The sequence below is a fragment of the Manihot esculenta genome, chromosome 17 (genome assembly GCF_001659605.2).
Source record: "Manihot esculenta cultivar AM560-2 chromosome 17, M.esculenta_v8, whole genome shotgun sequence".
NCBI lineage: Eukaryota > Viridiplantae > Streptophyta > Magnoliopsida > Malpighiales > Euphorbiaceae > Manihot > Manihot esculenta.
Window position 1 is genome coordinate 23,053,645 of NC_035177.2, and position 26,520 is coordinate 23,080,164.

The 26,520-nt window shown below is 34.8% G+C and overlaps 2 protein-coding genes across 2 annotated transcripts; both read right to left on the reverse strand.

The window, feature by feature from the left end:
- Positions 1–13,918: 13,918 nt before the first annotated feature.
- LOC110604560 (external alternative NAD(P)H-ubiquinone oxidoreductase B2, mitochondrial) lies at positions 13,919–19,418 on the reverse strand. Its single transcript, XM_021742790.2, has 10 exons — positions 19,032–19,418; positions 17,553–17,829; positions 16,637–16,843; positions 16,164–16,414; positions 15,837–16,056; positions 15,507–15,611; positions 15,018–15,290; positions 14,804–14,925; positions 14,425–14,544; positions 13,919–14,315 (listed from the first exon to the last, which is right to left on the reverse strand). Exons 1-10 carry the CDS (start codon positions 19,118–19,120, stop codon positions 14,228–14,230), a joined length of 1,752 nt encoding a protein of 583 aa, XP_021598482.1. The 5' UTR covers positions 19,121–19,418; the 3' UTR covers positions 13,919–14,227.
- Positions 19,419–23,324: 3,906 nt separating this feature from the next.
- LOC110605489 lies at positions 23,325–24,461 on the reverse strand. The gene has a single exon (XM_021744092.2). The coding sequence runs from the start codon at positions 24,285–24,287 to the stop codon at positions 23,544–23,546; it is 744 nt and encodes a 247-aa protein (XP_021599784.1). The 5' UTR covers positions 24,288–24,461; the 3' UTR covers positions 23,325–23,543.
- Between the last annotated feature and the right edge of the window lie 2,059 nt (positions 24,462–26,520).

The following is a 26,520-nucleotide window of genomic DNA, read 5'->3' on the forward strand; positions in this document are numbered from 1 at the left end:
TCAGATCCGGGCAAGGTTCTTAGTGAGCCTGATGTGGAGATCCAAGAGGATCTCACCTATGTTGAGCAGCCAGTACGGATCATAGACACCCAGATCAGAAAGCTAAGAAACAAGGAAATCCCGATGGTGAAAGTCCTATGGAACCACCACAATATGGAAGAGTGCACCTGGGAGACACGGGAGTCCATGCTCCAGCAATACCCTTATCTTTTCTAAGGTTAGTTCTTTGTGAGTTCTATGTGTTTTGTATGTATGTTATGTGTATGCCATGCTATGTGCTAGTTGAGGAACATTCGGGGACGAATGTTCTTAAGGGGGGAGAATGTAATACCCGGCTAGACTCCGGTATCGGAATTCCTACTGTCCGGTGGAATCTCGGATGTCGGAGACCTCTAGAAGGGTAAAACCATGTTTTCATAAAATGTTTTAATGTTTTTTCATGGTTTTAAGTAAAGAGGAAATGAGTTTTTGAATAAAAACACCCTTGGAGGAAACTCAGGTTCGGCCGCCGAAACTCAAAGTTCGGCCGCCGAACATGCATGCACTTCGGGAGTGCTTTAGGCCCCCGAAGGCATAAGTGAGGAAAGTCCAGGTTTGGCCGCCGAACCTCAAGTTCGGCCGCCGAACATGGCATGCATGCGGAGGCACTTTCGGCCTCCGAACGTGGCCTGGCCAGCCACTATAAAAGGGTCCCTTAGCCGAAAACGGGCGAGCTTTTTCCCCATTTTCGGCCAAGGTGAGCCCTTCCGCCTTTCCTCACCATCCTTGAGTTCTTTCCTTCAAATCTTTCAAGATTTTCACAAGTTTTTACGTTGTTTTGAAGATTTTCGAGTTTAAAGCAAGTTTTGGAGCTTTGAGGTTCAAGAACTCAAAATCTCCCACCTCCGAGTTTAGGACGTCTCTCTCTCGATCTTCAAGAGGTAAGAGCCTATCTTAAGCTCATTTCATGTTTAAAGTAAGTTTTATGCAAGATCTATGGGGTAGAATGCATGTTTAGCTCATAGTTAGGTTTTTGAGTTAATGTTATGTTTTGAGCAATGTATGTTGGAATTGTGTTGTTGTTGTGTGTTGAAGTTGGGGTTTAAGTTAGTTTGAAGCCCCTAGGAGCCAATGTATGTATATTTGCATGTTTTGGTTGAGCTAAATGCATGATTGGAAGTTTTGGGAGGCAAATGTGCTTGAGGAGCCAAGTTTCTGCCCTTTGGCAGAAACCAGGTTCGGCAGCCGAAGGAACTTTCGGCCGCCGAACATGGCTGGGGAGGCAGGCCTTTCAGCTGCCGAAGTTGCCCCCGAAAAGAGACTTTCGTCTCTGTCTGGGACTTTCGGCCGCCGAAGGTGCCGCCGAACCTGCCTGGGTTTCGGCTCTGGAGGGACTTTCGGCCGCCGAAGGTGCCGCCGAACCTGCCCTGTTCTGCCTTCCTTTGCATGTTTTTGCATGATTGTTTTGAGGTGTTTTTGGGGGTTTTTGGGGGATGTTTTTAGAGTTATGTGCTAGTTGTTTGGTCCCTCATTTGAGTCCACCTGTGTAGGTTCGGACCCGAGGAACCGAGGACCCCAGCAGTGAGTTAGCTGCATCAGTCTTTGTCTGTAGAGCTTCAGCCAGAGGTGAGTAGAATAAACCTTTATGTTTTTAAAGCAAATGAATTATAAAGTTGAGCATGTTCATGCATCATGAATGCCATGTGATGAATTAGGTTGTTTGCATTAGAATTCACGAATATGTTGCATTGCATTTATGATGTTGATGTGGATTGGTCATTGAATGATCCTTTAGTCCTCATATGATACGATGATGCTACGGCATGGTATGGTATGGAAGTCCAGGTTGTACCCATTCTACGTCCCTGGCACTATGTAAGAGAAAGTCCAGGTTGTACCCATTCTACGTCCCTGGCACATTGGTATGTTATGATATGTTATGTTAAGAGAAAGACCGGTTGTACCCATTCTACGTCCCGGTACTTTGGAAATGTAGAGGACTATTGGTGACAATACCATCCGAGATGTGATTAGTTGTGATGTGTTGCATTACATAATGGCATGAGATTTAAATGTTGTTTTCTATTATTCTGCTCACTGGGCTCTAGTAGCTCACCCCTTTTTCCTAATCCCCCAGGATTGCAGGTACGGGCTAGACAGAGAAGTCAAGAAGAGTAAAGTCTTATGTTTGTAATAGTTAGAAAGTGGACATGATAAATTGTAAGATGATGTATAACTGAATAGTTATGTTATGTATAATGATATTGAGGATTAGAAGTTGTGCTTGACCCTATAGATGTTGTAATCCCTTTTTGTTACATGATCTTATGTTTATTGATGACTATGTTAGCTAACTCAACACATGTTATGCCACCCATTGGGGGCATTGATGAGATCCCATAGAGGGGTCAGGTTATGATGATGATTATGTATATGATCAGTGCATGCACAGGTTGAGTTTGGCGTATGATAGAATATATGAAAGAAAAGTTTTAATTTTTATGTATGTTCTTGATCATGTATGGGATTAAACAGGTTTCCAGGATGTATGTTTGGCTTGCTACGGGTCCCGGCGGCCTTAAGTCGACCCGGATCCTAGCGCCGGTAGCGGTCCAATTTTCGGGTCGTTACACTTGTGGTATGCTTCCAAAATAGGCACTTTTCTCTTTTGAGATTGAAGCAATTTCATACTTGTTAGTAAGGGACCTACAAGCTCAACACAAACACTTTGAGGATGATTAATAGCACAACAATTGTTTATTAATCATCAAAACAAGGATTAGAACATTTAGGTTCAACAATCAACACAGATGGTAGTGTGCGTCAAAATTCAGGAGCTGCAACCTGTGCGGGTTCTTTTCGAGACAGTTATGGTAAATGGCTACTTGGTTTTCGTTGTGTGTTGGGAGTTTATGGTGTGGTTGAGGCAGAATTATGGGCCATATATCATGCTTTGAATGTGGCTTGGAGTAGGGGATGGCGGAAAATTGTTATCTAAACTGATTCTCAAGTTGCTGTTCAGCTTCTTCAAGGTCAAAGCAGTGGTGTTTATAGACTGCAGTCTTTAGTTATTAATTGCAGAGCTCTTATTCGGCGGGAATGGGAGGTTAAAGTCGTGAAAATATATAGAAAAGTTAATATGGTAGTGGATTATCTTGTGAATAGTGTGCATGGTGGAGTTTTTGGTATGAGTCTTATTGATTTGCCTTCATCTAGTATTAAACTCCTCTTGGATGCTGACTGTATGAATGTTTTTCATGATTGTATAATAAATTAAAAGGCTCTATCCCTCATTTTCAAAAAAAGAAAATGTATATCATTAAATTATTATAGGTCAATTTTAATTTCGATAAATATTTATTTAAATATTTTTAGTCTCAATTTTAAATTTATATATTTATTTCATCCATTTATCAAAATAAAAATCAATAAATATAATTATTTTAATTTAGTTTATATTAATATATAATTTATCATTTGAACGATTTTTAATTCTTTTTAAACATATAATTATTATAATTTATAAAATAATATCAACAAAATCTTCTATATAGATATTCGTAAAATTGTTAATAGTATGTAGCTCTATTAATAATGTTATTAATGTTTTTAAAATCTATATGATAAGATAATTAATGAAAAATACATTTTTTAATTTTAAAAATAAAATATTTTATTTAGAGTTTTGATTATATAACATTTTTTTAATAATAAAGTTATATATTTAATTAATCAAAATTATATTATTTTATAAATAAAATTTATATTCAAAAATAAAATATTTTAGCTAATTAAATTAAAGATCTAATTACAATTATCAAATTTAACTACATCCATTATTCCACTTATTTTTTATTAATTATATTTTTATTAGATAAAATCATTTAAATTTAAAACAAAAGTATTAATTTCAAACAAATATTCAAAATAATTTGCTCAATTATTATATTAAATAATATATGGTAAAAAAAATAAATTTTAGTATTTGCAAAGATTTTCATTTTTAAATTTAAAAAAAAATTATCATTTTTTTTTCGTTATCTTTTTCATTTAATGGGATGCTTATATAAAAATATATATTCTAAATTAAAAAAATTATATGTATTTTTTTAATTTATATGAACATGGTATAAAATATTTAAAAAATTAAATTAAGTATAGATAAAAATAAAACTAATTTAATAATAAAAAAATTATAAAATCAAAGAGAAAATTGTTTAGCCTTTAAAAAGTTTAAAGATTACAAAAATATTAAATTAAAACAAGAGAAACTCGGGATATATCTATAAAATTAAATCTAATATAAATTTAATTACATAAATTCTTGAAAAATTAAGAGAGTAGCATAAATGATATTTCTAGAAATTGAGAGGCAACCATGCAATTGGAATCAAGTTGAAGGTGTACTTGAAATTTAAAAAGTTAACGGTGTAATTTTATTAGAATGAGAGAAAGAAAATATTTAATAAGAAGTTTACTTAAAATTTGAAAAGTTAATGCTACAAATTTAGTAGCATGAGATAAGAAAATACTCGATAAGCAATAAATTTATATTCTAATTGAATTTTATTAATAATAATTATTTGCTATTAAATGATATCTTAATTGAATTTTACTAATTATTATTTTATATAAACTCAATTACACTTAAATAAATAAAGGTTAACTGCTATTAAATTTATAATAAGAGTTGTAAATTTAATATATTTAAAAAATTTAACTTTTAACTATTATAAATATTATTCAATTTAATGTTAAAATATAGTTTTTTTTATTAAAAAGAAATTAAATTTACATAAAGTTTTTAAGCGAATTTAATTTTTTTAATTAAGTTTAATTATAATAAAAATAATTTATCGTATAACTTTAATTTTAATATTTTTAAATGCAAATTTATAATTATATTTAAATTAAAAGTCATAATAAAATTATATTCATTGCGAAATTTAAAATTTCAAGTTAAAATAAGAAATTCGTTTAATTAAAATAATTTTTAATTCATAATTAAAATTTAAAATAAAAATAATAAAAATCTTATGGAACGAAATTTAAATAAAAAACTCACTTAATTAAATATATTATTTTTAAACTTATTACGTTATACATTTATTTAAACTTATAGTAAAAATATAATTTAACTATAAATAAAACTAAGAATTTTAAAATTAATTGAACTCTAATAATAATTTATAATTTTTTAAATAAATAAAAACACTCTTTTTAAATTTAATACTCCGTAATTTATCAATATATTTTTTATATTAATTAAAAATAATAATACAAATTTATTTAATCATATAGTGATATTTTTTATTTTTTATTAAAAAAATCAATTCACGCCGATCATTAATTTAAAATCATTTATATATTTTTATATACGATTTTTTCGTTTAATTTATTATTTTTTTTAAAAATAATTTAATTTACTACAAAATTTCAATAAATAGAATTTAAGTGTAAAAAAAATATTTTATAATAAAATTTAAACATAAATATCTTCAATCAATTTAAATTTAAATATAAATTAAAAATTTTAATTAAATAATTAAATTAAAATTTTTTAAATAATAACAGACCATAATTACTTTTTTTTTTAAATTATAATTTAAATTATCATAAAATTTGAAAGAGAATTATTTTTTTGATAAAATTTAATTAACTATAATTTAAATGTTAAGAGATTTTGTCAGTCAATTTGAATTTAAATAAAATTAAAAATTATTAAATAATAATAAATTTATAGTTTAAAAAATTTCAATAATTTTAATATTCTCCCTCTTCCCATATTTATGTATAATATAAAAATATGGATAAATCTGAACCCACATATTGAATTCTTTATGAATGAAAGGTATGAGCTGACTAATTAATCATTCAAAAAATTCTTAATAATTAATGGTTTCATCATTGCTTTTAATTGACTTTTTGAAGGTCGCTGTTTTGCTTGAGGTGGTGGATTGCGAAAGGAGATAAATGACTAGATAATATTGCAAAAGCATAACTCCACAAATAAGCTTTAACGGAATTTATGGATCATACTGTAGCATTATATTATATGGTTTATCTGAAAACATGTCTTGGATGCATAGGCTTTACCTTTTAATTCCTCAGGGATCGATGCGGACGTGAAAAACCTAAGAATTACTTACTTTTCAGGTACGTTATTAATCCTCTCTAGGTTGTCTGTGTTAGGGCACTATCTGCTGTCTGAGCGCCACCATCATCAGCATAGATTTTTAGCTCTTTTTTCTTGGAAAATACTTAATGTTTACATATAAATATGTAAATTTGGTGAAGTTGGGTATCCTTTAATTTGCTTTTGTTGAATTGCTCATTTTCTTCTCTGTTTAGTTGGTAGATGCATGGCTGGAACGAACTGCTGGTTCTTACGAGGACCTATTATGGAGGAAGAACAAACAGTTTTAAGAAAAGATAAAGAAAATGGAATTTGATTAAATAGAGGAAACCAAGGCCTCAACATTAACACGTTTAAGTATTTTTTATCTCCCCTGATCTTGCTTTATTCATTCACTTATATAGCAGCAAAGACATAACAAAATAGATATTTACAAGGAAACTAACTCTGCTATTCAAAAGCAGCTAATAAATCTAAACAAACAATTACTAGACTTATTCAAAGACTAAGACTTATTCAAAGTAATAAAAAGGCACGTGACAAGTCCCTCCCACTTAAACAATTCTCTTGTCCTCAAGAGAAGCTTTTGGGAAATTTTCTTTAATCTTGGACAGCTCCTCCCAAGTTGCTTCAGCAGGAGATAACCCATGCCACAAAATCAAAACTTCCAGTGTCTTCCCACGTTCCCTGCTGTCCAGAATGGCTATTGGCTGCAGAACTCCTTCCTCATCCAAACTTGGCAGCTGTTGGGAAACTATTGGCTTGGTTCCAACCTGCTTCTTGAGAAGTGAAACGTGAAACACAGGATGTATTTTTGCATTCGCCGGCAACTCCAACTTGTAGGCAACAGCACCAATCTTCTGCAGTACTTTGTAAGGACCAAAATATTTTGCTGCCAATTTGAAACTCTTCCGTAATGCTAGGGACCTTTGCTTGTAAGGATGTATTTTGAGGAAAACCCAATCACCCACAGCAAACTCCCTCTCCCGGTGCTTCAAATCATAAATCTGTTTCATTCTATTATGAGCTTGCTGTATTTTTCCTTTAAGTTCTTTGATCATGGTATCACGGTCAACCAGCTCCTGTTCCACTGCTGCAACTTTAGCTGTGCCCCACACATACGAAAGGAGGGTAGGTGGGGGCCTCCCATATACAACTTCAAATGGGGACTTCCCTGTGGTCGAGTGAACACTCGTATTATAGCAATACTCTGCCCACGACAGCCACTTAGTCCATAACTTGGGCTGTGAACTCGTAAAGCACCTGAGATACATCTCCAAAGTCTTGTTCACCGCTTTCGTTTGACCGTCAGTCTGCGGATGATACGCAGAGCTGAAATTGAATTGAGTACCATTCAGCTGAAACAGTTCCCTCCAGAACAAGCTAGTAAAGGCTGGGTCGCGATCGCACACAATTGTCAATGGCATTCCATGGAGCTTAAGTATATTATCAAAAAATATTTGTGCCACCATCACAGCAGTATAGGGATGAGAAATAGGGATAAAATGTGCATACTTCGAAAGCCTATCTACCACTACAAATACTGCGGTTTTGCCTTTCGAATTTGGAAGGCCATCAATGAAGCCCATGGATATTTCTTCCCAAATTCTGTTAGGAATTGGAAGGGGTTGTAAGAGCCCAGCAGGAAGGGTATTCGCCGCTTTGTGTCTTTGGCAAACTTCACATTGCTGTATGAAACTTCTCACCTTATTCCACAGGTTTGGCGAGTAAAAAGTGGACTGAATCCTTTGGAGGGTCTTATGAAACCTTCATGGGTACTGTTATGGTACTGCTCAATTATATCAGAAATTAAGACTGAATTTTTAGACAAATAAATTCTGCCTTTGAAAAATAAAATACCATCCCGATACTCCCATGGTCCCAATGCCTCCCCACTGTTGACTAGTTGCACCTTTTCTTTTATTTCTGGTAAAGAATTAGTCTCCTCTCTGACTGCTTCCGTCCAGTTTGGAATTGGACAAGAAACGCCAGAACTTGACCTTCCTTTTGTTCGTCCTCTGCTCTCCTGGATAAAGCATCTGCCACAATGTTTTCTTTGCCTCCTTTATACTGAATGACAAAGTCAAACCCCATCAATTTGAACAACCACTTTTGTTGGGCAGCAGTGGTGATTTTTTGACTCCACAGGTGTTTTAAGCTCTGATGATCTATTCTAACCACAAAAGTCTGGCCAAGAAGGTATGATCTCCATTTCTGCACAAATAGAACAAGTGCCAACATTTCCTTCTCATAAGTAGACAAGAGGAGATGCTTACCATGTAAAGCTTGACTAAAAAAAGCAATTGGCCGATCTCGCATCAGTACTGCTCCCACACCAGAGCCTGAAGCGTCACACTCAATAATGAATGTTTTGCAGAAATTTGGCAGAGCTAAAACTGGTGCACTAGTCATTGCTTCTTTTAATTTAATAAAAGCTTCCTCTGCTGCTGGAGACCACTGGAACCCCTCCTTCTTGAGCATATTAGTTAAAGGGTTGGCAATTTTTCCAAAGTGCTGTATAAACTTCCTGTAGTACCCACAGAGCCCCAAAAATCCTCTTAAAGCTTTCAGTGTGGAAGGCTTTGGCCACTCTCGAATAGATGCAATCTTCTCTGGATCTACAGTAACTCCCCCATTAGAAATTATATGGCCAAGGTACTTAACTTCCCTTTGACCAAACTGACATTTTTCAATTTTTATAAATAATTGATGAGATTGCAAAATTGAAAATACAGTTCTTAAATGCTTGATATGATCTTCCCAATACTTACTGTAGATGAGGATGTCATCAAAGAAAACAAGCACAAATTTTCTTAAATATTTCTGGAATACCTCGTTCATAAGAGACTGGAATGTTGATGGGGCATTTGTGAGGCGGAAAGGCATTACCAGGAATTCGTAGTGGCCTTGGTGAGTTCTGAAGGCTATTTTTTCAATATCCTGTGGACGAACCCGTACTTGGTAGTAACCAGACCGGAGGTCTAACTTGGTGAAGTATTGGGCGCCATCCAATTCATCCAGTAACTCCTCAACAACAGGTATGGGGAATTTATCTTTGACTGTATTTTTGTTTAATTCCCGATAATCGATGCACATTCGCCAAGATCCATCTGCCTTCTTTACTAGCAAAACTGGGGCGGAGTAGGGACTCTGACTTGGCCGTATAATTCCAGCAGTGAGCATCTCGGAAACAATCCTTTCAATCTCAGATTTTTGATAATGAGGGTAGCGGTACGGCCGAACTGAAATGGGTTCTGGATTCTTCAAGGGTATTTTATGATCATGGCAGCGTTGAGGAGGGAGGCCCATTGGCTCGGTCAAGATGACTCTAAATTCTTCCAACAGGTCTTGTATTTGAGGATGTAATTTCGGCACTTTGGTGGTAGCGGTCGAGTCCCCAATTATTTGCAGCAAAAATCCTCTTTTAAGTGCTTTGACAATTTGCTCCATGTGACATGCAGAAATGACTTGGTTTCCTGGAATTTGGGAGCCCTGAAAAATAACATGTTTGCCATCTAGAAAAAATGCCATAAGGAGCTTTGAAAAATCCCACATAATTGGACCTAATGTGCGTAGCCATTGAGTCCCCAAAACCACATCATACCCTTCCAATGGTAATATGTACAAATCCACATATACTGAAACTCCTTGGATAATTATTTGAATTTGGACACATTTACCTGAGCTTGTCAATTCCTCTCCAGAGGCTACCTTCACCTTTAGTTTCTTTCCAATCGTTGGCTCAATTCCTGTTTTCTTCGCAAACCGTTCACTCACAAAATTGTGGGTGCTGCCCGTATCGACCAGAATTGTTCCCAGCGAGTTTCTCACCTTCCCACTGAGTCGCATTGTTTCCGGCCCTTCAAACCCTGCAATTGCATGTAAGGAAATAGCCGGCACCACTTTTGCAGACTCGTGCTCCTCTATTTCCATCTCTGTATCACTATCTTCGAGGACAGCCTATATAGAGAAAAGCTTTTTACATCTGTGTTCCGGTCCGAACTTCTCATTACATTTGAAGCACAGACCCATTTTTTTTCTTTCGTTAAGCTCATCCCATGTCAGCCGTTTGATGTTACTGGTGGACTGCTGATTTGAAACAGGAGGGGGGCGTTGAACAGGAGTTAATGAACTGTTTGAGGATGGAAAATTCCTTCCATGTGATGAGTTTCTTGCTTCGTAAAGTCGTGCTAGTGCAATGGCTTCAGTTAGAGTCTGTGGTCGATTAGCTTGGACATCAGTTTTTATAGATGGTGAGAGCCCACTCACAAAACAACTGACCTGCCTTGTCTGTGATAATTGCCCCACTTTAGCTAGCAATTTTTCGAACTGAACTTGGTACGTTTGAACAGTACCATTTTGCTGTAGCTTGGATAGCTCACCGAAAAAATCAATGAGCTGATTAGGTCTGTATCGAGCATAGAACCCTTCCTTGAACTCTGCCCAAGTGACCGAAGGCTTTTCTTGTTTCAACAATTGGTACCATAACTGGGCATCACCTATCATGTGGAAAGAAGCTATTTTCACTCGATCTTCGTCCGGTGTTCGGTGAAATTGAAAAAACTGCTTTGCTCGGCAAATCCAACTGGTGGCGTCTTCTTTTTCATCAAACCGCAGAAAGTCCAATTTAACCATCTTGGGAGCATAAGAAGAAGTAGCTCCTGAGATGTTCGATTTATTTTTGGATTCCGGTGTTGATATTTCAAAATTATTTCCCTTTGTCTGGGAATTGTTGCCCTTCACTGGAGAGGCTTGAGAAGACAATTGATCCATCCGTACATTCAGTTGGGAAAAAAGCTCCTCTAGACGTTTCGCAATTCCCTCTTGGCCCCCAAAAAGGGACTGAACGGTCTGTTCTAATTGCTCCACTCTCTGGTCCATCCCAGAGCTCTGATACCACTTTGGAACGAACTGCTGGTTCTTGCGAGGACCTATTATGGAGGAAGAACAAACAGTTTTAAGAAAAGATAAAGAAAATGGAGTTTGGTTAAATAGAGGAAACCAAGGCCTCAACGTTAACACGTTTAAGTATTTTTTATCTCCCCTGGTCTTGCTTTATTCATTCACTTATATAGCAGCAAAGACATAACAGAATAGCTATTTACAAGGGAACTAACTCTGTTATTCAAAAGCAGCTAATAAATCTAAACAAACAATTACTAGACTTATTCAAAGACTAAGACTTATTCAAAGTAATAAAAAGGCACGTGACAATGGCATCATGTACTGTTGTTGGAGACATGTCATTGCAGTGCACTGCATAGCAGAAAGCCCTTCAAGCATTGTTGTATTGTTTATCTAGTTCACCATTTGGATTGTTAGGTTATGGTTTTGGGATGTAGCTTTGAGTACAGGAGAAGGTGAGATTCAAAAGGGAAAAAATAAAAAAAGTATTAGGTTACTGTATACCTTGGCTTTGAAGATCCAATAACACAAAGAGATTGCTTGATGTGGCTATAAAGATTTGATATGTATCCCAATTCCTTACATTACGTCAGGATATCATTCCAACTAATGCATGTTGAAGTGCTCATTTCATCATGCGATTTAATAATTTCTCAGTTTCAGAATTTCTGCAGTTAGTATGAGACAATTTCCGGATATTTCTCTCCCTAATCATACGAGTCGTAGGAAATGAATCACACAGTTGAAGCAAGCCAATCCTTTTGGGGGGGGGAAGAAAAGAGAAAGAAGGGTAAAAAAAGGATACCCACGTGCTTGATCACAAAATAATCTTGATTAAGCCTTTTAGAAAGTTTTGCTCTACCAACTTATTGGCAGAAATTTAAACTCTTTTTCTCTTTTTCAATTTCAGATACTAGAATCTGGCTTAGTGTGTAACATCAAAACTGACATTGAGGATGATGAGAAACATTATGGCTCAATCTGCTTTCACTATCTTAACTAATTTTTGCAACTTTAGATTGCAAGAAAATGATGTGTCCTCTTAGCTTCAAGCATGGACCTAAACCCTTTCTTACTGATTGATATGGACAACATTGTTCCTGCAATTAATTAGCTTCTAAATTTTATAAGATGGCTTGCCAGGATTTGGCATTGGAATACTTGTGGTTTGCAAAAGGGCTACACCAAGAAAAGAGTAATTTGGAACTTAGGAGAAGGATTAGAATTAAGATTTCTTTTTCCTTTATTTAGTTGTTACTGTCAAAACTATTTTATTAAAGGAACTGATATACAAGTCAAGTGAAATTGTAAGTAGAGCAAACTGATCCATGCAAATCTTGCTCAGCTCGTAATTTTCTTTTTTTAAATTAATATGATTATTTAAAATTATTTTTAAAAGAAAATTTGTTAATGACTTTGGTGTGCGCTAGTAGATGGAAGCATTCACGAGTTTCGATTAATTAAGAATATTAAGAAGGGACCTCTTGGACACACCAAAAAAAAAGGGACCTCGAATCCAGGATGGAGCTCCTTCCAAAAACTGGGAAATGGCCCAAAACGGTCAAGGGGAACTCGTTAATCACGTGGGACCCACTGAGACCATGAGACCACCAATGGGATGGAAGGTGAGTGAGCTCAAATGATGATTGGTGGAAGGTGACTGAGCTCAAATGAGGACTCGTGAATGGTAAAAAGAAAAAGAAAGAACGTGTTAGGGAGTGGGTTCTTCTCTCTTGGAAGCAACAACACAAAAGGACAGCAGACATAATGCTTTCTTGAAGATAAAGCCCCAGAATACCTGTGAACTTACTGCGGTGCCTGCCTTCTCGGGATAGCGAATTCACAAGGAAAACAACTTTTGAGGATATGGTATTTAACGTGAAGCGTCCAGTGATTAATGGTCCGTGGCGATAAAAATTGGAACCTACACAAAAGCCATTTCTTCCTTTGTCTTCCGTAAACCTCAGCCCAGCCCATTCCAACCTAAACGGAAGCTTCAACCTATAAGCTTGTAACCAAAACCTTAAATGCTAAAACGTTAAATTTTGCTTTAAACTATAAAATAAAGTCTTGGTAAAAAAATTATAACATAAAATATTAAAATTTATTTTATTATAATTAAAATTTCAAATAATGTCATTTCGAAGTGCATAGTTATCAATGAATTTTGATAAAGATAAAATTTAACATTTTTAATCCACTTGAGCTAATTTAATATTTTTGCCAAATTTATTCACTGTCATTTCTAAATAAAAAATCATTATTATTTTTATTATAAACAAATTTATTCATAATAATTTATAATAATACAACATTATTATAGAAACAATACACCGCTAAATATACATATATCTTAAGGAGCATTTATCTTGTTTCAGTAATAAATATTATTCAAATAATAATTAGTAATTTTTTAATTAATTAATTAATTAATATAAAAATAATAATTAAGAGAACTGTTTTTAACCGTGCTAGGTAGAGCATAAAAACTTTGTAGGAATTGATTTTAATTATATAACCACACAAAACTGCACTCTATGTTTCTTTTTCCAAGCCAAAAAGGTGAAAAACGAAAGCTCAATTGAATTTAACAAATTTTAACGAAAGAGAATTGAATCAAACAGGGTGTTAGCATCGGCTAGACGCTAACTCCTCCCCCTCCTCGCCTTCTCTATTTCTTCTACCTTTTTTTTATATATAATTTTTGTTCAGTGGACAGATGAATCAGACCGCCGAACTCGGGGTCCAGAAAATCTGGTAACTAAGACTAATACTATATAGCAGCAATTTGACCGTAGCAAATATTCTGCAGTCTGATTCTGTATTAGCAGCAATTGGATCTTAGCTACAAAAAATTCACGAGAAATGGTCCAATCCTGTTGACAAGGGCCTTCGACGTAGCAGCAATAAAATCAATGTATATATTATAGCATAGGACCGGGCTTGTGCAATAAAACCTCAATCACCTCATTATTTAAGCAAAACTTATAAGCAAAAAGAGGTACTCGCTCGTACCCAAAAATTTTCAACAAATCAATAACGAATGCAGCCACTTTCTTTCGGAGCATTAACAAAAGCCACACATTTCTGTGTTTCAAAGAATTGACTAGGCCAGAAAAAAGGCAAAAAATTTTTCATTTGTACCGAGTGGAATGAAACACTATGTGCTCCAACATTCGATCCCAAGAACCTGGTGTTCGCTGTACCTCAAATGCGACTGGAATCCCTTCCAAAGATGAAGCGCCGTGTCCAGTCAGATACCACCAATGCCCTTGTACGCCAGCTGACTTGCTTACTGAAAAAAGAAAATTAAAAATTTCAAACAAAATTTAGTTCCTTAATAAAATTGTGCTTAAGAGTTGGGGAATTGGATGAGTAATTGCAAACAATGAGAGATTGATTACCTAGCATAGACAGAATACCAAAGCCACTGACTGCTATGTCCAATTGAAACCCAATCACCAGGAAGTTGTGCTGCCGTTTGCTCTCCTCCCAGTGGAGCAAATTGCCCAAGATGCTTGTACCTGGAACAAGGGTCACCACGGAGCAAATGAGCATAAAATCCTGGCTACTAGTTAAAGGGCAACAACCAACTGAATTTAGCAGATAGATCAGGAGATCTAAACGTCACTAAAACTTGCATCATGACTTTCATCCATCATATGAAGACATGGTACAGAGGGAAATAACTAGCAACATTATAGTTGTAACATAAGTTAAAATACATGCATACATGTGCACAAGCTTTGCACATGCACAAAAATGCTAGAGATCCATATGAACCTGAAGGGGCGAAATCGATGGCGACCTTCTCCCCTAAACCTGAGAGGGCCTTCTGGATTTTTCTCTGCATCCTCCATGCGGTTGAAGCAATTGGCAAGGTATGTACCTTGTTGAGATGCAACCTGAAATTATTGCACATGAAAAACATCATAAGAAGATAAACCTTAGATAATTTCAATAATTAGACTGTTCCATAACAAAAGCAATACAACACCTGCGCTGTTGCTGGAAGATTTTTCATCTGAGAATCCACTTCAGAAAGAGCTGTTTTGAACTCCTCAATATTTAGTTCAATGGATTCTTTTGCAACATCCCCTTTGGCTTCCTTCAGCAGATCAACAATATTGCGCATTTTTTTGTTCTTTAAATAAAGTTCCACTTGGGGATATCTTTCACAGATGTCATCAATAACTTCTTGAAATTCTTTTACTGTGAGAGTTCCGGAATCATCCTTATCTGCCTTCTTAAATATCGCTGAGATATCTTCCTACGAGCACAGAAGAGAAATGGAAAAAAATTAAGCTAAAGGAACAAAGGAATGGATAATTTTCATAATAAACAAGAGATTGTTCAATTTGAAGTTGGCAATAGATTAGATGAATGGTAAATGTAGATGCAAGAACAAAAAAAAGAGATAAATAAACAGAATTATTGGTGATTTAATGCATAGAAAATGTAACAGAATGGAAACAAGAAGAGGTACCATGACTTTTCGCTGGTTAATTGTTGCACAATCACCAAGGGCATAAACGTTATTACATCCCTCAACCCGGAGCCACTCATCAGTTGCTAGAGCACGCCTGTTAGTCTGATCACACAGGAACAGATAGTTTGTCAAATGCATTTAATGAAATTAAAAAAAAAAAAAGGCTTATGTATATAAATTGAAAAGGAACTGTAGGAAGATGGTCAAGTTCCCCTGAGACAAACAGAACAAATACATCAACCCATGGCCTAAAATAACAGGAGTCAAATAACCTAGACAAAGACAGACTAAAAAATATATATGAATTCACAGCCGAAAATAGCATACCTGACCAATTTGCTTCATAAAATCCCTTATGACAGGATGAGTTCCAATACCAGTTGACCAGACAGCCATTCCATAAGGAATGGACGCAGTTTCTCCATTCCCCCTTACTTTAGTAGAAATTTCTTTATCAGAAACCTTCACAACCATTGACCCTAACTTCACATCAATCCCATCTCTTTTGAACTTTTCTTCAGCAAAATCTGTGATTCTTTTGTCAAACCTGCATTTAGGTTCTCCCACAAGTATGAGATATCTTCATCAAGAAAGGTAGGGGGATATTCAAATAGACTTAAAAGGAGTACAATGGCGATCAAATTTGATCCTTACATGTTCAGAATATGATCTGCTGCCTCAAGAAGTGTTATCTTTACAAAATCTTTGGCTGCAGGATATAGTTTGACCAAGTCCTCATTGACGAAATCATGAAGCTCTGCTGCAAATTCTACACCAGTTGGACCACCACCAACCACCACAAAATGAAGAATTCTCTTTCTCTCTTCATTGCTTAAATTTGGTAGACTGGCCTTTTCAAAGTTGTCAATAACAGTCCTACGGATCTTCTGCGCATCTTCAACCTCCTGGAAGGGGAAAGGCATTTCCTTGAAAGTTTGGACATGGCAGCAGATTCGAATAAAGAGATGTTCTTTGGCAAAATAAATAAATAAAGAGATGTTGTTCCATCACCAAAGCCCATACACAGCAGCCATTTTTTTTCCTTTTTCGCATCTTCCACAGAGAAAACAACAAGAGGAGGAGGAAGAAGTAGTAATTCTTACTGAAAAGATCTGTAAGGAAGTTACCTTCAAGAAATTGCAATACTCCATCACTCCAGGTGTGTTGAAAGTATTTGGGCGAGCTCCCATGGCTATTACAAGGTAGTCATAGTCTACAACAAATTCTTCTTTTCCATTCATATTTGAATTTTGATTACATCGACAATAAACTTTCTTGTTTTCTGCATCAATCTTGAAACATTCAGCTTCCCAGAAACAAATGTCCACATTTTTCTGCACCAAGATAGAAACAAGGACCATTACTGCTTCCAATCATAATGATAATTGATGTTCAGATATAGCATCTTCAGAAAAGTGATAAATTTGAATAGTTTTCCTTGATTTAATTTTTCTTTTCAGCAACTCCTTCACTCTTCCTTTTCTCAAGGGTTGAATCATGAAATTTCAATATTTGGATTTCATGCAGCTAATATAGTTGTTCAACAGCTAAACTTACTCATTCCCTTACACAAATGCATTGCGTTCATTACTTGTTCCATATCAACCGTAGGACATTCATGCTTCAAACCAAAAAGTGCTATTAATAACATCATGTATCTAACAGTTCATGATTCGAAATTTATCAATGGTACAAAAGAAATCAACAAAGCGCAATATTAGCACACAAAAATTGCCTGGATTATGCTGGTCATTGACCTACATCAAAAGACATTTGAGCATACAAATCATATTTTGATGACAATGTTATTTCTGTATTTCATCTTGACATTCTTTATTAGCATGAAGAGAGTAAGAAAAGCTAAAAAGTTTGAATCATCTCCTCGTGAAAACTAAAGTAACATCACATTGACCCATTTTTGAACAGCAGAAAATTTGGGGACAGTTTAAGGGAAGGTGGAATCATAAGGGCAAGGGGACTATTATAAAGTTGCCATTTCAGAAGTTGGTCAGATGCCATTTTTGAATGGTGATCTTTCATTACCTTTCTGACGATGTTACGAATAGGCTCAACAATGCTGCGAGCTTCCACTGTACCACATGTAACACTTGGTAGCAGGGGTGTGAAAGCAAAGTAGTTACGAGGCGATATCACTTGTACATCATATGAAGGGTTATTTAGTTTCTTCAAAAAACTTGTTCCTGCCCAACCAGTTCCAATTACAACAACCTTCTTTTTCTTGCTCACCTCCTCGGGTGGAGCCAAAGCGTGCACACCACTGGATGAGTTTGCATCAGCATAAGCTAAAAGACTCCCACCACTGCCACCATATTCCATTCCCACAATAAAGAGAAAAATGATAATAAGAAGCGACAAAATAGTCAAGTTACTAAAAATATGAAATATACAAACTACGAACCTACTATGTCTCAACAAAGACCCAGTAGAGTAGACAATTAAAAGCGAAAAAAGCAACTCCCTCAATTACTTGTCCAAAATGACAGCTTATGAAACCCTTTGTACCCAATTTCTAACAGTACTAAAGTTAGTCCAAAAAGAAAAAAATAACTGTCTACTAATTGTTTCACAAAAATAATTAATTACTACTTCAGAATATCATATTTTCTAGCCTGGCCCAGCAAGCACTTAAAGTTCGCGTAAGACTATCGTAGCATATCATTTGAATCCTTATCTTTAAGGAAAACATAAGCACACATAAAATCAGCACTGAACCTCCTAATTGGTGTATAGCCGATATAAAACTGCACCGGAAATTAAAGAAACACGTGGGGTTCTGCATCTATCTCTTCTGCATTGTAACAAAAATACAAATTTATTTTATAATGTCGAATTAAGCAGCTTCAAAACCAATACATGTTAGGATGAAGCTCTGATGCTTGTATACGTGCTACAATGGCACATAGAGAATAGCACCATCACTTTATCTGCTCTCATCACCCTGAATCTGTTTTTTCTTCTTAATTCTTTTATAAATGAACAGATCTACTTACAGAAATAAGTTTTCTGAGACAAATTTTCTCTGCCGCAATTTATAATTAAAGCCATAACCGCATGTTTTATTATTATTTTTCCGATTGAGACAAGTAGTAAAAAATAATAAAATAAAACAATAAAATCTGCTCTAGAGTTAATAGAAAATATCTGAATATTGAACCTGTTTGTTGAAGTTCTGTAGATAAAATAACATGCATTTAAACATAGTATTAAAAAGATCTCGATAATAGTAACTAAATATTTCAAAATCAATGAACATCCGAGAGACTTGGAATCAAAAACAGAGAACATCTACATGATCGAATCATATTAAATTACGAAAACCAATAATCATCACTAAGCACCTAAAAACAAAATCAATAAAGATCAAAATACGTAGTTGTCCATATTAAACTAGAAACAAACGAAACATGAAGAACAACTCACAAAAAGGTAAAATGTAAAAAGAAAAAAAAGAAGAAACAAAATGGAAGCAGCAGCAGAAGATGAAACAGAACAAGCATGTACCTGACGGCGCAGACTACAAGAACTTTAGAGAGCAAAGGATAGTCACGGAAGGATTTAGAAGCCCTCTGAAACAAGCGTAAACCTCCCATTTTCGCTCACACTCAGATCTATTTCAAGAAGTTTCTGGATAAACTAGGCGATAAACAGAAAACACAGCGTGTTTTAAGCTATATAAAATAGAGAGAAAACGAGAGAGAGGCGCTTGCTTTTGTTATGTTGAGAAGAAGAAAAATTGTGGGGAGAGAGAGCCCGAAAATATTGGAGAGGGGTTGGAAAAGTGAACGTGACGGCTGTGAGTCTCGTTGTCGCGATGGTTCCAGCTTTGCCTTCGATTGACTTGCAGTGCAAGGAAATCGCAGCACATGGCGCCCCTCGCGGCTGCCTTCTTACTTGTCGTTTTAAGCACTGAACGCGTGGCAATTCTGTGGCCCCTAGCTTTTTATGTTAAGCTGAAGGTTAGACTAGACTACACCGGATGACCGGAACCAAATCGGGTTAAATTCCTGGGATCCGTTAATCGACGGCACCTAACCTCCTGATCAAGATCAACGGTTCGGTGAATTTTGTTGCTTTTTCTTTTTGGGTGGTAGCATGAGGCTGAGGCCTAAGCTACTTTGAACCGCAACTTTTTTGAATCAATCTCAAGAATTGATACGAATGTGGAAGTTGACAGCATTTTACGTTAGGATGATCTCTTACCAAAAAAATAACGCACAACTCTATTCGAGGAAATTCTTACAGAGATATTGGCATATAAAATACTAATTTACATAGAATTTAAGATAAAATTTATCAAATTAATTCGTAGTGCAAAATTTTGATTAATTTTATTTTATGTCCCAATCTAACAAATCAGTAGATTTGATTTTAACTTTTTTTTTTCATTTTGAAACATTAAACTTTAAATTAAAAATTTATAAATTGTTAAAAAATGAAAGATTATTTGGTTGAATTATGCATGATAGCTATTAGATGTTCTTAGCTTATGATAGATTATGTATTTGTTTAATTTTCTTGTTAGTGTGACCTTTCCTCCTTATTGTAAAAAAATAATAATTATGATTTTATTGTAATTTGTTTAATAAAAAAAAAGAGGCGACAACACATGTTTGACCAAAAGGAAATTGTGCCATATAATTGGAATTTGGAAATAGATTTCGTGAAAATTAGATTTGCATGCATTTTCTAATTTAATATAAAGAGGCGTGCCGCTTGGAGCAGACCATGATTTTCTAGAAGAAACTGCAGTTGAGCTGTTGATTATTTATTTGAGTCTAATATATGTTCCGGCCAGGCTGGAGCAGCATTTCGCTGTCACCAAACATAAACTGATAAATTTTCAAATATGACTTTTCAAATCTGTTTAAACAATTTAAATGCGACAGATCTGCAATGTCTGCACAGCTTAAAAGGCGTTGATTTCACATGTCAAATTATTGTATTTTGGTTTATTAGATTTTTAATTATTTTTAATTATCTAGTGGTAGACTTGATTTCAGAATCCTGAGATATTTAGTTGGAATTCAATTAAAGTTAATTGTATTAAAAAATATTTTTATTTTTTATTTATTATTTTTTAATGTTTTGAGTTGCTTGACCAAATAGTTCTATTAAACAATTGTTTAATAAATTAAATTTTACATCGCCTGAGCGAAAAAAGAAAAAACCTAAAAATTTTCATTATATATATAGACAGATTTAAAAATTTTATTCAGGCCCATGGACCTCGTCATCATTGTAAAGAAATTTGATTAGGAGTGTAAATGAATCAAACCGTTTGTGAGCTATTCGAGGTTCGATTCGATAAAAACTCGATCGAGTTCGACTCGATTTCTAAACGAGCCAAATTCGAGCTTAATTTTTAGGCTCGTTTGGTAAACGAGTCAAGTTTGAGCTCCATAATATTCAGCTCGTTAAGGTTCGTGAACTCGGCTCGTTTCTGAATTCATGAGCAGGCTCGCGAATAGGCTCGTGAACAGTCTCGTTAAGCAAACTGAAATTACTATCATAAGAGAAACAAACTCAAACCCTACATATACTTTAATGAGCCAAATCTAAATTTTTTAAAATTCAGCTCTATATAGTTTAGTTACACTCTTAAACTTGCATATATTTGAATCATTGAGATTTAAAAACTCATCTTTATAAGTTTACATGCTAATTTGTAGATATACTTATTTAACTAAAATTATTTTAGTTTTAAACTTATTAGTTTTAAACTAAAACTCATTATACATGTAAATAAATTAAATTACTCATGAACTATTCGAGACTCAATTCGATAAAAGCTCGATTCGTCTAAGCTCGTTTGCTAAACAAGCCAAACTTGAACTTTTTAATACTCGGTTCGAGTTCGATATGAGTAAAGCTCGAATTCGGCTCGAGCTCGAAAAAATTTTAACGAACCAAGCTTGAGCTCTTCAAAACTCGGCTCGGCTCGGTTCGTTTACACTCCTAAATTTGATTAGTCTATGGACGGAGTTGGATCTTCTCTTCAGTATTTGGGGGAGGAAGGAAGTGACTCAACTCGGCCATTATTCATCTGAAAAATGCTTCACCTTTGTAAATTTCTTTTAGAGTGAAAATGTATCAGAAATAGTTTATTATTATGAGTTCTTATTCGTTTTTTTTTTTTTTTTTTTCAAAGGTAAAGAAATAGAGTACGTGTGTTGAACCTGAAGATTTCTAAAATTCGAAAATATATTATTATTTGATTAGACCGCTTGCTATTTTGCCCTTTCATTGTCTTCTTACTTATTCACTGTGCAGTGCCCAATAGATATATACAAGAGCAGACATTAAGCCTTGAAGATTTCGCCAAAGGAGGCCAGTCATACATTCTAGCTAAAATAAAAGCAAAAGCACATGTATGTTGCTTCAAAAGCAAGTACAGAACAACTCCAGTTAAGGGACATCTTAGGTATGAGAAAGTCTCATTGAGTGAAGTTGATATATGCAATCAGCATTCAAAGCTGATAAGCTCAAACTTTGATTATTTTTATTTCTTTCCCACACAATTTTCCTTATGTTTAAAGTAGGCATGCATTGTTTAATGAGTTGATGTTGGGCATTTACCCAATTACTAACAAGAAACATAACTTCTAGCCAAGTACAGCTGAATTCAAACATGTTGTTGCATTGTCTTGTGCGTTAATATGCTTCGGAATTATATAATTCGTAAATTATGGTTTCATTTATGGAATAGTCTATTATTCTCTACAATTAAATTAACTAATAATGATACATGCTCTTGTGCATTTGTTCCATTTGAATCTTTTATCCGAAAGTCATTTTCTTAGGTAGAATTTATTAGAGCTTATAAAATACATATCACTAATGATACTAAATTTATCTTTAAATTCACTATTTTAAATTAAAATAATTATAACAAATGTACATGCTCTCAACACATCGCTATAAATTAAAACTTAAAAAAAGGGTCATCGTCAAAAAAGCTAAGTTACAAATAAAAATCTCTCTCAAAATTAATTTTCTTTCATTTGACTTTATTAACTAACATAAATTTATAATTATTTTAGATAAAAGGACTAAATAATAAATTAAATTAAATTTGTATTTAATAAACGAGGTGTTGAACAAATTTTATCACTTGAGCGGTCATCCACGTAGTTGAAAGCTTGAATGAGATAGAAAATTTTATGTGAAAAGTGCTTATATGCTGCAATGTTCTTATAATTCTCCTTCTGCATCTATTTTGAGCCTTTGGAATAAGTTTTGAAAATGTAAAATGTCCGTTTTTAATTTTGTTTGGAGGGCACTTTCAAATATGGTATCTTGTTATGAAGTGTTTCAACGACATCAGATACAAGTTTATAATGTATGTCTAGTTTGTTAGCGTAGAAGTAATATTATAATGTATAATTTGATTTAATGTTCTTTTGCTTGAAAAGTTTGGGTGCAAACTGATGTATAATGGCAATATTTAGGTGTTAATTCATTGATTGATTGGTTCTTAACTATGTTTGTTCCGGCTTCTGTTAATAAATACAAATCTTAGTCTGCGGTAGGTTCACAGGTTTCCGTAAGTCATTGTAAAATAATTTTTGCAAAAATAATTTTTTATATTTTTTAATAAAATAACTTAATTCTTTATTATTTAATTTTAATTTAAAAAATAAAATATATTAATAAATTTATATATAAACTCTTAATAAAAATATAAAAAATGTAAAAAATATATTTTTTAAAAAAATAATTCAATTTTTTTTATTGAAAAAATATTTTTTATTCACAAAATTTGATGAGTATTATAAATATCAAAAATTTTCCGTCAAAGAAATAAAGTCTTAGTAATTAAATCATTTGTTTAATACAAGATGAACAACCAATACGGACCCGAGAACGGAGACCCGAGACCGGAAACATTCTTTTATATATATTCGCTCGCTAATTACCTTATTAATCCTCATTAACCGTACTTTACTGAGCGGCTCCTTTTCCTCGCCTAATTACAATTCACCGTTAAACGCAATGGCCTTGGGCGGAGATGCATCATAGAGCAATCTCTATTAAATTATCTTCTTCAACCTGAAAACCCGGACCCCAGTGCTTCTTGCTATTGCTATCTAGAGCTATCTCTATCAACAAGCCTGCTCTATCTTCATCTTCCCATCTAAAGCAAACGCTCTCCGGCGAATCCCATTCTCCGCTCGCCGAAAAGCCGCCATCAGAGGAGGTTTCAGAGTCCGTTTCTGGATAGTACATTGACAAAGATGGGTACCTCTCTAAAGTTGCACTCCAGGTAGGTTCAGAATTCTGGTGTCTCTCATTGTCATCCTCTAATTCATCTTCTTCACCTTCGTACGCTTCGTATATAACCTCCAATGGTGCCTTCACGTCCCATTCAACAAATGACCCTTCAAAATCTGGTTCTGGATTCGGGCCAATACCTGTTTCACCTTGGAATGCGACCCATTTGTCTACTTTGTCAAAAAAACCTGACTTTTCTGGTTCATCTAAAACTCCATCCCTGTTGTTTTCTTTGCTTTCAGTGTTTTGTTCGTTCTCGTTTCTATCTGGGTTTCGATTCTGGAGTCTCTGGATGGCGCCGAGGCGAAGGAGAAAGAGCAAGAGAACGGCAGTGAGAATCAAAACTGGGGAGAGGTAGATTTTGAGAGCGCAAGGGAAGTAGATGACAATCAGAGTGTAAAGAGTGATAATGCAAGAAAAAAGAGGATTAGAGGAGAAATGGGAAACCGTTTCGGAGGAAATTGCACTCATGATCTCAATTCCCATGGGATTTCATTTCTTTCCATAAAGAAAATAAACAAGAAATTTATTTATGTGACTGGAAGTGGAAGCAAATATTATAAGAAAGCAAATTAAAGACAGGGTTTAGAATTTAGAGAACTTTTTTTCTGGGGAGAGTGCGTGAGGGAGAGGCATGGGATGGAATATAAAAAAGGGAAAGGAGGTGACGTGGGTGTCGTCTCTTCTATATACAATTACCGAGATGGCCCTTTTCTAATCTTATTACGATAAACTCCAAAAAATCTCACCATTAAAAGTCTAAAACATACTGTTAATATTCCTGTATTCATGCATTTACTTACTGTATTAAAGCCGCCCCAAACCCAGAGTCTTGTAATTGCACCTGTTGGATTAGTCTGGATTCAAGGTCTCAACACACACAATTCTCGAAATAATCCAACACTCTTTCCTGTTTGATTATGATTAATTATTGGATTTGCTTGTGGCTTTCCAGTGATAAGAATTAGCCCCCAAAGAAGTAACTTCCATGGATATTTTAGACAACGTGGATAGATTACTTTTCATGTGGGTAACCACATTACCATCATCTTTAATTGATTTTTTCTCTTTTTTTGCCATTTCTTCTTTTCATCCGTTCACTTTGCAGCAAATCCTTTTCTTAGTTTTCTTTCTTTCTTTTCATGGGCTTATATGTATCAATCTCCTTTTCTATGAGATGGCAGTTGTCTTGTGGTTTTGGGAACATATTGACAAAAGGTAGAAGACTTGTCAAATTTGAGACTTTCTTTTTCTCTCCCATGCTTTCCATGTATTGTCTAGATTTTTCTGATGGATTTTTCAATGTCGATTGCCTTTTCTCATTACAAATTTAATTTTCAGGCTTAAACAAGTGGCTTCTGTAAATCATAAAGAATGCCAAAGAAAGAAGTTCAAATCAAACACTCAATCTAGTATTCATATCCAGCGATCAAAGAGTGCCCAATCTTGCTAGTATCCAATTCTTGGAATATCACAAATGGGAATAATGAAGTGGTACACTTAGTCCATCCAATGATTTCCATGAGAATCAGAATTACAAGTATATTACAGGCCCTATATAAATTGATTTGGTTGAGGGAATTAATAATGGGTTAATAATTAATTAGGTTAATTAGAATCATAGTGGACAAATCACATGCAAGGAATAGTTGTTAAAGCAAGCAATGCATATGGGTATAGTGCATGTAATTGCCTGGGGAGTTGGGCATGGAAGGATTAAATTGTACTTAATTAATCATCCCTCTAATTACCAAACTTGGTGGCTGGTCCAAAGCAACTAACGAGCACAATGAAAAAAGCAGCATAGCTGACTCATTAGCCAATTGTCAATGGACCAACAGGCATTGATGTATTTTTCCCAGCTGATTTTTGCTTACTATGCAGGAGCTTGCAGAAAAGGTGATGTGAAGCAATTGAATTTTATAATTTGAAAAGTTAAGTGACTTGATGGAAAAAAGGGTAAAAGAAAATGCAAAAGTTATAGGTTCTTTGATTCTTATTGTTTTGGTCGAATAGATTAGAGCCTTTTTCTCCCTTTCTCTACCATTATGAAATGGTACTTTGGGTCGACCACTAAATGGAAGCTTGACTTTAAAGAAAATAATGCAAAGGAATGATTGGATGTGAATTTTACGCACAGCAGCAGTGCGCTTTCATTTGCGTATGGGTTAAAGCAGAAAAAATTAGGATAAGAGCTGGGCTTGTTAAATATGTCCCTTTCTTTTTGGCCAGAAATTGAGGGAGGAAGAAGATGATTGGTTGCAGAAGAGTCAAAGGAGACAAGGGAAAGAAAAATATTTTTTAAAAAATTATTGTTATAAAGTATGTGGGTGTACAAGTTTGTCATGAAAAATATTTATAACTAAAATATGAAGAATTGGGTGATCCTTCCTTATGCTAAACCAAAATAGTAAGATTAAGCATACATTATTTGAAACGCAGGACCCTAGGCCTGTGGTGGGGTTCAAATCATGAAATGGTGCAAACTCTAGAGAGCCTCATCACATGCTATAGAGATGAAACGTACCATAAATGGGAGGGGACCTATACACCTTTTGTTTCAGCAGCCATAGATGACTTGTAAAATTTGGTGGATTATTTTGTATCACATATTAATATTAATGTAAGCAGTGGCGGAGCCAGGAGCTTTTCTTTGGTAGGGTATCGGCTGCGCCGCTGCGGCACCACCGATCCGACACCTTCATCTCCTTTCAAAGCA

Excerpts from the sequence above, each read along its gene's own strand:
- LOC110604560 (XM_021742790.2), bottom strand. The coding sequence starts at position 19,120 with ATGGGAGGTTTACGCTTGTTTCAGAGGGCTTCTAAATCCTTCCGTGAC. Across the intron at positions 15,612-15,836 it reads TTATGAAGCAAATTGGTCAG|ACTAACAGGCGTGCTCTAGC; the intron begins GTATGCTATTTT and ends CTGTGTGATCAG. Across the intron at positions 15,291-15,506 it reads TTAACCAGCGAAAAGTCATG|GAAGATATCTCAGCGATATT; the intron begins GTACCTCTTCTT and ends CTGTGCTCGTAG.
- LOC110605489 (XM_021744092.2), bottom strand. The coding sequence starts at position 24,287 with ATGGGAATTGAGATCATGAGTGCAATTTCCTCCGAAACGGTTTCCCAT.